General features: G+C 38.0%; 1 protein-coding gene across 3 annotated transcripts in view; it reads right to left on the bottom strand.

Annotated features, from left to right (window-relative positions):
- Positions 1-13,402, bottom strand: part of A1CF (APOBEC1 complementation factor) — a 78,204-nt gene extending 64,802 nt beyond the window's left edge. For 2 of the 3 annotated variants that reach the window (XM_006275910.4, XM_006275911.4), the window contains exon 1: positions 13,331-13,402. Coding sequence is in view for 1 of the 3 variants with exons in the window: in XM_014607846.2 (XP_014463332.2) it covers positions 12,814-12,819 (6 nt within the window). In the remaining 2 variants the exon portion in view is untranslated. Of the gene's footprint in view, positions 1-12,813; positions 12,905-13,330 lie in introns of all 3 variants that reach the window. The other variant, XM_014607846.2, reaches the window with a different exon arrangement.
- Between the last annotated feature and the right edge of the window lie 599 nt (positions 13,403-14,001).

Here is a 14,001-nt window from a genome sequence, read left to right as displayed (position 1 = left end):
ATCTGATGGCCACCTACAAGTTTATCAGGGGTGACCACCAGTATCTGGGGGAACGTTTGTTCACCAGAGCACCCCAAGGGATGACGAGGACGAATGGTCACAAACTACTACAAGATCGTTTCAGGCTGGACATAAGGAAGAATTTCTTTACTGTCCGAGCCCCCAAGGTCTGGAACAGCCTGCCACCGGAGGTTGTTCAAGCGCCTTCATTGAACACCTCCAAGAGCAAACTGGACGCTTATCTTGCTGGGATCCTATGACCCCAGCTGACTTCCTGCCCTTTGGGCGGGGGGCTGGACTCGATGATCTTCCGAGGTCCCTTCCAGCCCTAATGTCTATGAAATCTATGAAACTTGATGAAATTGAGTCATATTATTGTAGGGACAACAAAAACACACATGCCTGACAGAGAAGGCATACTTCCCAGCCACATGTTAGGTTCCTGCTCCAAAGAAAAGATTACCATAATTCTAACATTGAAAAACAATGTATTTCCCCCCAGCCTTTATCAGGGAAATAGATGAACTATTTAATTAAAAAAAAACATTTAGGTTAAGATAGACAACTGGCATGGAACATTTCAGCTCAAGCAGTTAGTCTGGCAAAGTTACAAACCTAAAAATGTTTGTTGCAAAGAACCATCAGGCAATTTCAATAGGCAGGACTACCTTTAACATAACTGAAAGCAAAGCAGGGACAAAACAACAGATTTCTGTTCTAGAGGAAGTAAATTTATTTGATGGGAGGGTACAGAGTAAGTGAGACTAGGTAAACTGTGTAAGTGTGGGAGAAAGTGGGTACCGCTGTGTGGGTGCAGGGGCTGGCTGCACCTGAGTGTGAGCATTCTGCAGGCACAGAAGGAAGGGCTATGGGGGAAGAGGTAAGAGATAAGGAAAAACAAGGGTAGGAAAAAGGAAGGGATGTTGTGTTGTCCCTGATGTAATCAAAAGAAAGCCTGAAGGAATGGAAAGATGCAAAGGGAAAGGCTGCTGTGTAAGTCTGTTGCTTTAATTATGACTTGGTACCATTCTGCTGTAGGTATGTGTGCTCAATTTTTGATTGGCCTACAAAATTGTTCTGTAGTTTCCTTCAGTTAATAGTCTAGTAGAACTGCGTATGTCTAAAATGTGGCTCATTAAGCTTTTCTTCTTCAGAGACAAAGGAAGAATGAAGACTTTTGTAGGACTAACCAAAAAGATAAAAGAAAAAACTGCCCTTTTGACTTTCTGGAATACTTTGTAATCATATAAATAATACTGCATAGCTTTAATGTTAATCTGTTCTGTTTGCTGTAGTGCATCTTTTGTGGTTCATTGTAGAGAACTAGCTTTTTGAAGTAGGGAACAGCTACCTTACTGCTATGCCACTTAATGTGGCACTAGTCACCAGCACCTAGAGAGAACAAAGAGTGAATGCTAGAAGCTGCTTCTTGCAAAGAGTGAAGCAGTGAACTGTTTCTGTTTTTTCACAATAACATGTGCTTTCCTTAATTTAAGCTAAAATTGAACCATACCCTTCATACTTCACAGTGAAGGCCTTTGAAGTGCTGTGGAACTTTTAATCCAGCTTTCTCAGAATTAATTTGAAAGCCATATATTGTGTAAAAGTAGTTTATATTTCTTGAGCTTCTGCCTGGTTGCAATTATATTTGGATACTACCATATAAGGACCCTGCTAAAGCCTCTTAAACTTTAAATTCAGTGAAGACCTATGCTTAACTTGAAGTGGGGACTACTCTTGTGAATAAAAAAAACACACGTATAAAGCCTTTGAAGGATTAAGACAGTGGTTTTCAACCTTTTCTTTGGCATTTGGGGAATGCTGAACTTTTACTTTCACTTGTTTCACTTTGTTTTTGTTTTTACTACAAAAAACATAGTAGGGCAGTTCTTTTGTTGCAAAAAAACTCGGAAACCCCACAACAGGTTAGAACGTTTTTTACACTGGATTCCTATGTGAGTTTGGGTTTATCTTGTGAATTCTGTTTGCACACCTGTGGCACCCTGGTTGAAAAGCATTGGAGTAAAAATCCTTTGCTGCAGTGTGTCTTGGAGTGTGAAAATTAACTGCATGTTGAACTACAGCTATGACTACTCTATTTCTTTCTTAAAGGGGGAAAACACTCTTTTCATTCAGAAAATGGTATTTTTGGTCATTTGCTGTCTGGTTTGACTCTCCCTATAATTATAACCCTCACTTATTCTATTTGATACCCTGCTAAATTATGAGGCATTTAGATAGTGGTGTCTGCTTTTAATGTATTCTACATTTAGCTTATTGCACAAATCTCAAAGTTATGAGGTTTTTTCCTGAAGTAAATGTATCGGCTAGATGTTGCTATCAGATACACATGTGAAATATCCATTGATATAACTGAAATAAAAAGGCTACTTGACCACAACTTATGTCAGACTTTGGCCTTGAGGATTTTTCAGTAGAAACTGGGCCACCCAACTGTAATGAACTGAGCTCTAAAGATTTTATGAGTAAGTCCCCAAATTACCCAGCTTTCAAAATCTTCTACTAACATTTTGGTCTTCTTTTCAGCTAATTTGGGTCATATTATTTTGGCCTTTTAATCTGCTTCCTTACTAGATTTTTATATACTTTTCACTGTCTACAATAAATATCAATAGTTTTTATACAATTGTATACCTGAATTATTTGTTGCATACTTTAGAGCTAGTTGAGGAATCCATTCTGTTCCCCTGTTTCTTGGGTGATTTCTCTCTTTCTATCTCTATTTTTTTGGATGTGCTTCATTTGGTTGTGCTTTCCAGGAAATGTGGTAATTCAGTAATTAAGACTAATGTGCCCTGGCTGGTGGATGGACTATGTGATTTAACAGGACTTTTGAAAACATTCATTCTTTTATTAAAGATTGAAAAAATAAACCAAAGCCTAATAATAGGGTTGGTCTATAAGCATAACACAGGTCAGTCACATCATACGTGCATTTAACTTGAGCAAATTCAACTATACATGGGATAGGAGGGCGGGGTGGGACTTGAGTCTGCACGCAGTGCTGCCGCTTACCTGGAGGCCCGGCCACCACCACGCTGCCAGTGGTGACTGCCTCTGCCTCCAAAACCTCCTGCTGCTGCCATTGAGCTGTGCCCAGAGCTGTGTGGCCGGCCGCCGGGTGGCAGCCGCAGCATGGTGGTGGCCGGGTGGCACGCAGCCATCCCCACCACCACCCCGTGCTGCGCTACTGCCGCCGGCTGCACAGCTCTAAGCATGGCTCCGTGGTGGCGGGAGGTTTTGGAGGCAGAGGCAGTCACCTCTAGTCAAATCGCTGGCATAGTAATCGCGATTTGACTATACGCAATTTTCGCCTTACGTACTGACTTCAGAACGTAACCCCTGCATAAGATGCGACTGACCTGTACTACTTTTATAGAATCTGGGAGCTTTGTAAGTATGTGTTCAGGCTCTTTGCTTTTTTAAATAGTTTTAAAATTAGAATTCAGTTTTCTGAGAGGATTTATTATAACTGTTAAGAAGTTCAGAGTGAAGCTGTGAGATGTATTTTATAGCTGAGGCTTGGAGGTTGCTTAATGGGACCAGGTACAGACATTACACTTTTACTGGTATAAGTGATCAGAAACCAGTCTATACCCAAAACAGAAAAGAAGTTTGACACACACAACTGGTTTATAACTGTAACAGAACAGAAGTTCAGCACACATACACTGGCTTAAAAATAGCAGATCCTGGTCTAAGATGTTCTCCCACCACCAAAGGGTGGATGTGTGTTCTGTTTGCAGTCTTCAAACTACATTGCTTGCTGAAAGCCATACAACTTAGATCAATTCTGCCTTGGACTTTTTGCATGTCTGTACCCAGCCTGGTTTCCAGTCTAGCTGATGCCTGATCTCAGTGATCTGACATGATAATTCTCTTATGTGCTGCTACCTTAGGCTGTTTTCCTGTTCCCAATGAAGTCAATGAAAAATTCCTTCTAGAGACCAATGGCACAGGGCAGAAATGTTAGTTGGAATTAACATCTGATGCTTCTTGGCATTTATAACTGAAGTTGCCCATTGCAATGATAATTTTTTCATGGTCATTACATTTCTGACCCTGCCTACCAATACAAGTCAGGATTAGTTGAAATGCGTTTGGCTAATTTTTTATCTAAAAATGAAGTGCCTAAAGTAGCAGGTGATGAGCTATTGTTTCAGAAATCAACTGATTGACGACTACTCAAAGGAATTTAAACAACACCCTCTCCTTCACCCTTCAGTCCAGCTGCCACTTGTCATGGTTTTATAAGCAAAGCTTCCTTTCTAAAAATACTTCTTGCCATCCATAATCATCTGTGTGAATGGCAGAAACTCAAACTCCTCACATGAGTTGTTCTGCATCTGCAGTTCCCACTGAACTTAACTGAAGTTGAAACTGAACAGCCAACTACAGGACTGGGGCCTACTAACCAGGTACAAAGCCATCCTATATTTGAAAACTATCTTCAAGTTGCTCTTAGAGAATATTGGCATTTTATCTATGCATAGTCTTAATTTCTTCTGGTGCTACCAAGTCATTTGGGTCTTCCCATAACTATACATTAAGTATAGTTTGTAGGTGGGAATTGCAAATCTCATTTGCTTTTAATCCATTTCTGACTTCAAGTAATCTAGGGTGGGCCCTAAAGTATCTGGTCCCAATTTGCAGTTTAATTCTGTTTATTTACGATATAAGGGGATTTGATTTGCTTACCACTGAAAAATCCAAATAGAAGTGTAATCTTCATTAAAGGCATTGAAAGGTTATCGACAGGTGTCCATCTGTAATGCTAAAACATTCCAAAAAAATATAGCACTATATGGAGGCATACAGGTGTTCCAGCTCCCTGGCTGTACAGCTACAAAGTCACCTCAATGGAGCTCTCTAACTGATGGGTGATAGGGAATTGCTTCTTGAGTCTGACCCCAGGGCAGCATGATCACTGATGGCTATCTTCCAGAAGGGGAGAGGACAGGTCATAATCTGCATAACCATAATACTGATTCCCAAAACTCCGGATGACAAGGGCATAAAAAGGGAAGAGCAACAGAGACCAAGCCTATGCTTGGGCAGCATATCTGGTTTCCCAGTGATAATTCATTTGGGCCAGTGAATATTGATGTCACCAATGCATGTTGAGTAACATTCCTAAAAGTTTTCAGTGGCAGAATCTTAAATCTGAATAGCTAATTTTATACCACTGTGTGCTTTAAAGAATCTTTGTCTTCAAAATACTTCATATATAAAGAAAAAGATAATCAGCTCTCCCTCTGCCTGAAGAAGGATTTTTGTATTCAAAAGCTTGCAAAGAACAATATTCCCAACTATTTACTTGTTCTAATAAAAGATATCACATTTATGCAAAGAACCTTGTCTGCCAAAGAAAAAGGTAAGGCATTCTGCTTACCCTGCTTCTGATACAGGCAGTCCTCGACTTACAACATTTTGAGTTACAATGTTTCGCACTTGCAGTGTTTATAGATTGACACCCTGTTTCAACTTTACAACACCAGTTTTGACTTTACAACGCTTGAACCGATGCAATGCCATGCCAGCAAACAAGTTTGCTGTGTCACTCATCTCCCTGGAGAACATCTGTCCAAACTTTCTTGGACACTTTCTTTAAGAAAGCAGACAAGACTCCAGAAAAACCTGCAGCCAAGATTCCTGAGAAGATTCCAGCTAAGAACCCTTCAAAAAGTCCATCCAAGAGCCTTTCAAAAAGTCAAGCAAAGTCACCTCAAAGAAGTCCTTCCAAATCAATATAATTGCTATTTACAATATAAATATGTTAATGTAGCTATATTACTCATTTATAATTGATCGAGTACAAAATACTAGGGTATTTTTGGTGAAAATAGGGTATTGGGCATTGGTTCAGGAACCAATCCCCTATTTATAACATTGTTTCTTATGAGAAAATTGGTACCAATTAACAACGTTTTGACTTAAGACGTGGTTTTCAGGAACCAATTGTATCATAAGTCTGAGGACTGCCTGTACTTGATTTAGTTTGTTCAGAACTAGCTTGGGTATATCTGCAGAGCGCTGCACTAAGCCAAGTAGACATAAATATGACTCCTTCAACAAAATAATGTAAGAATGTTGGAAAGAAAGCAATGCTTGAACAATTTGTACCACAGGGTTTTTTTTCCTCCAAGTTACTAATAAATGCCTAAGACTAGTGTTGGTTTAGATTGTATGCTGGCTGCTTGAGATACTGAACTTGGCATATGGCTTCATTAAAGGAAAAGGCTGGAGTAGAAGTGGGGGAGGAAAAGTGGCAGCAGACCTCTGCTATCTTGAGGAATAACACCTCTGGAAAGAAACCAGTAGAGATTAAAAAAGTGGGAGGTTGGACTGATGGAGGATGCTTACTTAGAAGTGAGGACGGGACCTATGTAAATTGGCTTTGACCAAAGAGAACTCCCAGAACAGACTGATCTCTTGCTACCACTAATGCTTCCTCATAATAACCATATGTGGAATAGTGTACTATGAAATTTAACTTGTGTTCTCCTTGCACCAGCAAGAGAAATCTTGACCCCCTATTTTTGCTATGACTACTTTGTGATTTCACCAGTAATTCAGGGCATGATCATACACCGTTTAAATCCAATGAAAACTTGTTATTGACTTCAGGGGTCCATAGAGCAGGCCATTATTTTACCATATGTTGCAGTTTCCTTTAAATATCTGAAGATTAATGTAACAGTACAAATTAAAGGGGCAATTACACTGCAATAATGTATCATGTGTTACCAGGGACGAATGGCCTTAAAGCCAGTTTAATGACCCCATGATAACCTCTTCAGAGCCTGGGAGTTCTCCAGGGGCAGTGGAGAACCCATGAATTCTTTACCAGCTGACAATGTGAAGGATAATGACACTGCAGTCCTTCTAGGAAAACTGGCTAACGCTGATCACTGCTGCAGTGACTACAACGTTACTGGAACTTGGGCTAACTTGTTCAAAGTTAGTTTGGGTATATTTATAGCACATTAGTTTCTTCTGATGTTGGCCCTTTGAAGCCATTAGCAATTGAAACTCCCAGGGCAGGAAGCAGTGTAATTTATGTTAGGAAACCAACTTGGAATGAAGGTCAAATACTCCCGGCCACCTTGCCAGGAAACTTCTCTGTATGCTTCTGTGTATAGATGAGCATTTGGACCATCTTTTTTACTATGTATTGCAAGCATTTTTTTGTGTCCATCCAGTTTATAGTCCAAATCTCACTTGTTTTACATGCATAAATAGGCCTTTTGGAATCGATGTCTAATCGTGTGAGCAATGCGAGAAGTATTTGGCATTGTATGATGCTGAATTGTTGCATTCTATTGCATAAATGAGTTTCCACAGCAACAGACCTTTTCAAGTTACTTTTATCTGTCCTTGCCATGACGTAGAAAAAAACCTACTGTTACAGTTTCTTCTGATTGCTGCTGTCATTAAATAAAACATTTCCTGATAATCTATAAAGTTTAATAAACTCCTGAATGAGTTGGTGTTTGTCTACTTAAATATCACAAGTTTTGGGGTGGGCCTCTGTTCAGAGAATGAGTTTTGTGGACACAATGCATCCTAGGTTCCAATAAGCTAAAGCATGCTGTACAGTATGCATCCTTTTCTAATAAGTCTTTGCAACTAACATTATCACTTCATGGTAAGGCCACAGTGCATGAGTGATGTGATTAGAAGGGCTAATCTAATTCTGGAGTATATAAACAGGGATATAATGTAGGTATGAGGAGAGATGGGCATACCTCTGCAGGCAGCACTTGAGACAGTTACTGAAATATTGGGTCTAGTTATAGTGTCCTTCAGTCAACAAACAGAATTTGGAAAAGGCTCAAAAATGAAACAAAAATAAGAACCGCTATAAGAACTGAGTTCTAAACAATCTGCTTTATATTGAAGGACTTAAACCTAGTAAATTTAGCTTACTAAATTAGAAAACAAAGGGGTTACTACTTCATGGTCTGGACATATTTGCATGAGAAGCAGTTTTCTGGCAAAAAAAAAGGGCGGGGTGTGCTTTTTAATTTAGTAGACAAAGGCATAACATTGTCCAGTGAGAGAAATTTAACTTAAACAGCAACATCTCTTGTTATCTATCACTTAGACTTTAACTCATTATTAATTTTTTTCCCCAGGAAAAATCAAGTAGCTCAATCATAAAATAAGGACATGAGGCAGGAATTTATCAAGAACAGATTAATGATCTATGATCATTGTGAAAACTTTGTTGGATGTATTGGTATTAGATTTAATATACTTCCTTCCCCTGGTCACAACTTGTTTAATATTTTAAGTTTAAGTCTTGTAAGAAATGATAGGATCCATCTTCAGAGCTTGTAGGAATCAGTCATTTCTGTGCCTCATACTTACTGCATGTTTTCATAGCATTTGTTTCTTTGCTGATACGCACTTTTGTTACTCTGAGGACCCGGATTATTTGCAATTTTATTATTTGATGTAAATTTTAAATAGATAAAATAAATAGCAAGTTTTGTGTTGTATTACTTGTCCAAAGTTAGCAGAAGAAAGCCAGCTATGTTGTAACTGTTTTTTTGATGATTTGTAATAGCTAAAGGTAAATGATTTACTGAAGGTCCAGTTATTTCAACATCCTTTTGGAATCACTTGATTAGCTCAAAAACCCAGGTTTGTGGCATAATATCTTGAGCTAATTTATATAGTACCTGATGATCTAGGACTAACATCCATTTGAACAAATTATACATGTACTCATGCCTTATGTGATACATAGGCTTTGTATTGACCATTACACAATATAATTAAATGTTACCAATGCATATTAAGAGTCTGATGCACTAGATGCAACTGAAAAACTTGGCTGTATACAGCTGTACATAACCACTAGCAAGACAATTTTTGTTATTACAAATGATCTTCAAAATGGATGGTAGCAATTATTGACTGTAAATGTCTCTAAGAGATGCCTGTTTTTCCCCTTATCCTTTGAAGGTTCTAGAGCCTTAGTCTACTATTATTAACTAGTGTTTTATAATAGTGTGTGTTGTTTTTTTTCATAAGCAGATATTATAGTTGGACTATACTAATGCTAGATTAATATGACTAAAGTTAACAATATCTTATTCAGTTCGATAACTTACCAAAAGTACAACATTTGACAGCTGAATGAACGAGCGTCTTAAAACTCTCTAAAGCAGAAGGAACAAAGAGGCTTAACAGATGGTCAAAATCTATGTAACTTTGTACCTCTGAGATACTACTGACTCAATGGAGTTTCAGTAATAGAAATTCTTTAGTGTTTGGAAAATTGTCTTATGACTTAGACCATAGGAAAATTAATACCTTTCATGAATGCTATCAAAGGTAGGCATTAGGCAACAGGGCATGGTTGTAGTATCTTCATGGCTGCTTTTGTTATGGTATAATGACAGTTGTTTTTGAATGGCAGACAAGATTGGAGGATACCAGGCAGATATTAAGGACAGAGTACTCCTACCTTTCTATCTCCACCTTGGCTTCTATTGTGATTCTTCACAAGCTCTCATAAAAACAACTAATCATCCATGCATAGATTTTGCTGTTGCCCTTCCTTTTCCATCCATTTAGGGGGACATCTTCCAAGCTGAAACTCCCACTAAATGCATTTTAAACATCTCCACAGTTGAATTTATAACTCAAAATTAGCATGTGATTTTAGAGCAGATTATTATTATCATTGTATTCTACAATACTAAGGGTACAGATTTAAGACTAGAAGGGCACCTTGTGGTTTCTCAGCTCCTTCTTCTGAGAGCCACCATATCATAAGATTCATGAATTGATCAAGAGCACTCTTAAATTTAGGTTTTTGCTACTGCTACTCCTCTCTTCTTCAAGACCCTCACTCCTTTGGTTAGGATGCTTCTTCTAACCTATGTTCTAAATTTATACATAACTAGTTTTATGCCCATTTCTTCTTGTGCCAGTATGGTCCTTTACCTTAAATAGCTTTTCCTTCTTGCTATTTAAATCCCTGATCTATTTACACAGGACAATTCTATTCCCCGTCCAGCTTTTGTTTTGCAAGACTAAATACAAGAAGTTTTCCTAGTCTTTTCCTAAAGAAAGTGCTCTATTTTTACAATCATCTAAGTAGACTCCTCTGAACCCATTCTAGTTTAAATTAATCTTTCTGGAACCTGGGTATCATCTTATGTTTGCAATTTTTTGATGGCCACATCTATTGATGGCTTGAAGTCATTCTGTGATCAGCTATGTTTGAGTCTTCCTCCTCCTCTGTTAGCTTTTATGTGACACCCAATTTGTAGTAGAAATTCTATTTGTTAGCCCCTAAGTACATTTTATAATACAAGATACTACCTACCCTATTCCTCTTTCTCTTTCCAGATTTTTAGCATTATAGCTAGCCTGAGCATGGTTGGGGTAGCATGACAGCACCAAGAAAGCAGCTGCCAGAGGAATCAAGGGGAGCTGTTACTTTCCTAGTAACAAATTTGAAAAGTTACAGTGCCCAAAAGGAAAAACTAATATTTCAATGCATATCATTGGAAAGCTGTTAATGACTGCAGTAAATTTCTGAGGGTGGATATTATGAATACACTTTTTTAAAAGCTGCTCAAGTGACCAAACTCTAATGTGAAAGATTTTCATAGACCCTGATCCTAAATATTCTGGTTATTATGCAAGAGTGGAAACCAAGCTTTTAGTTGTTTATGTTAATCACTTTTAAATGAAAGTTTGGGTTTAAATGACACCATGTTGTTAGCACCAAAAATTGATATCTCCCCCTGCAACACTGAACCTCTGGCTACTGCTCCTGCACCGTACATTACCACCTCTGTTCTCTTTCCTGCTGCTGGAGCCAGTCACTGCAGGGTGAGGGGCAGGTAGGGGTGGAGGGCAGGGAAACTGGGTCAGGAGGATGAGACCTCCCTTCCCCACAAACTCCATTCCAGCAACCCTGTCCTGCCCTGAGGCAGAGCGGGGTGCTCGTGCCTCACTCACCACCTATCATGCTACTGTTGATAAGAAATAATTTTAATACTGACAGTCATATTTTTTATTCTTGCTTTCCTAAACTGTTGTTCAGCTCTTCTTGTGTTGTGCCACAGAAATGCCTGTTTTGGTGGATGAAGTCATTAATTTAGAGAATGAGAAAAGGGAGTGTACTACAGGATGAACGGTGCTACATAATTCTTACTGAGCCCAGGTAATAGGCATTTGAATGTCCCTGAAAATACTGAACAAGACCTGGAATTTAGCCCATCATCTGGCTTTTGAGTGCCTGAACAGGGAGAAAGACTGTAAGATCTTCCTATCATATGCTGTGTATTATTAGGGTCTCAATATCCAAATACTCATGTAGCAACATATGCTTTATGCTAAGATCAGTAATGCAGTTAACTGATATCTGCAAATGATTTTTCTACTTCAGTGAAAACATAGGTTTTTGATGCTACTCTTCCCAGCTGCTTTTTTCATTCAGGCTTGCATGTTAGCAATGTTCTTCTGAGAAACCTAGTTACTGTTTCCATGAATAGGATAACAAAATGGTGTTTATCCTATGTAGATCAATATAATTTCTTGTTTGAATACATTGAGTCACTGATGTTTAATTAAAGTTCTTTTGTAATTGTCCCCAGAGCAAAAACACTTATGAAATTAACATCTTGAGTGAGTACTAGTCACTAAATGTTTACCTCTTAATGAAGCAAACATGCAATTCTTTTAGTACTTATTTGTTTTTTATAGTATCAACTAGAATTTTAAGCATATGTTTCCCACTTAATGCCTTGGTAATGTTTTCTATTTCTTTCTAAAACTAATGTTTCCCAATTCTTTTGAAGAAAATAAATGTATCTGTTTTTTTTAGGTTCATTGAGATCAGTCCTGAGAAAATGTTAGGATAACTTAGTGTACTTACACTTTGGCTGTACATGTTTGGGTCCAGAACTGGGTCCTGTACTAGCAGTGCAACAGTAGGGTCCAATTATGCCACTTCTACATTCCCTTGTTTTACTTTGAACAGTCCCACTAGAAATGGTTACTGCTTGGTATGTGTGGAGGGTAGTAAAGCTTAGACCTAAACCACATCTAGACTCTTCAAAAGAGCAGTAAATCCTCATGGTGGTTCCACTATACTGATTTCATTGTATTAATACTTCTCTTGTAAACAGCGTGTACAAAAATGTTTAGCTTGCTTACTTATCTTATTTACTTTTTTAAAAGACTTGTGCCTAGAGCTTTTAATAATGAGTTTCTTAGGCCATACAGTTAAACATTTATTCATCTCCAATTGTTTCAGCTTTTTGAGTTTCTTTGCCTTGAATCCAGAATTCAAATATCCTCCTAAGAATGAACTACAACAGTTTCTGAATATAAACCCATTTCTCTTGGTTTTTAAACTCAAAAAATGCTTTTAAATTAAATTGACTTTTAAAGTCATCCACAGCCCCATATATGTAGCCATTCAAGCTGTGTGTATTTGGAAGTGGGAAGGCGGGGAGGAATGGAACAAACTATTTGGATCATAATATATTAAACACTCAAAGTATTGCTGTTTTGACTAGGTATTGTATATGAAACAGATGTCTAAGAGAAGTGACTGCCTCAAACAGATTAACTCTTTCTACAGGGAAGAAGGAATATTGAGAAAACAACAGGAGGTGTACACAGGCTGATACGAGATATCATCATGTATCTAATGATTAGCTATGGAAAGTTGTGTTTTAACAAATCAAAAGCAAATTGTCTGAAGTCCCCTTTCCTCTGTCAATCTCATTTCTCAATAAAGCGTGGTTGGTCACTTACATTCATTTAAGAGGCATCCACTCGCCACTGTCCATACAGAAATGTTAGGCAAGCTGTTGCTTGAATGTCGTATCGTGCCTTCTGAAGGTTGCTAAAATTGAGGACATCATCTTTGTGCTTTTAGGAAGGAGAGTTTGCATGAAATCCAATCAACAGTTAAAAGCTGTGTCTAGCTGTTGTCTGCTGTAGCAATTTGCTGTTAGCTATGTTAGACAGAAATCTACCATAGCTTGGCATGTCCAGTACTTAGGACCTTTCCAGAATGCTCATCTCTAACTCAGACATTTTTAGAAATTAAGCAAAAAAACCTGAGAATTGTGGAAGTTGGGATCACAATTTACGTCCATACTGCTGTGCACAAACTAAGTTGTTTTTTTGCAGCAAGAGCTGTATTTCAGGCAATCCCTACAAATCCTATGAGAACACAGAATGATGAAAGCATCCTTTAACAAAGCATCAAAAAATACTATTGCCTCATTTATAAACTTAGAGTGGAAAAAACAAATGTGTACTCTACCTGAGCAATTTCAGAGATCGTCACCCGGAAAAGTTCTTCTTGATTATGGGGAGTTTGCAACGTGTCACTCTGGTTATTCTCTAATCATCATATCAAACTCCAAAGGTTCAGCAGCCTCAGGTTGGTTTACAGTCCCTGCAGGTTAAACTTTAACTCAGTCTATCTTTCAGCTCTATGCAGCCCTTTGACCAGATAACTAGGTCACTGCAGCTCAGACACTATCTACACAAACTACATTTGTTTACAAGTTTCAAAGGACTCAAGTCCAGAATATGGCTTAGAATATGACTTACCTATTTTTTTATCTAGACCTATCTGGATAATTCTTTTTGACTTCAACAACAGCTAAACTTTACTTAAAACTTACACTGGGCCTCTTTTAAAAAAAATAGAGAGCCTTGTTTTTCTGTTTCATAGAGGGTACCTATCCTATCATAAATACTACTATTTTGTTCAGGTATGCAATTATTTTGTTGTACTGGACTATAATGTCCAGCATGTAGCTGAAGTAAGAATTTGGCCGTATTATATAATATAAAATCTGATGTCCCATAAATTAATGACATGGTCAAAAAAAAGTCTGTATATTTGGTAAATTTTCTTTGTTTGAATTCCCTGTAAACAGAAAGCTGCAGGGGGAAATAGAACAAAAGCATATTATCATTGCAAAG

Source organism: Alligator mississippiensis, chromosome 6 (genome assembly GCF_030867095.1).
Source record: "Alligator mississippiensis isolate rAllMis1 chromosome 6, rAllMis1, whole genome shotgun sequence".
Classification (NCBI taxonomy): domain Eukaryota; kingdom Metazoa; phylum Chordata; order Crocodylia; family Alligatoridae; genus Alligator; species Alligator mississippiensis.
Note: the sequence above shows the minus strand (reverse complement) of the source record. Positions and strands in the feature narration are given on the sequence as shown.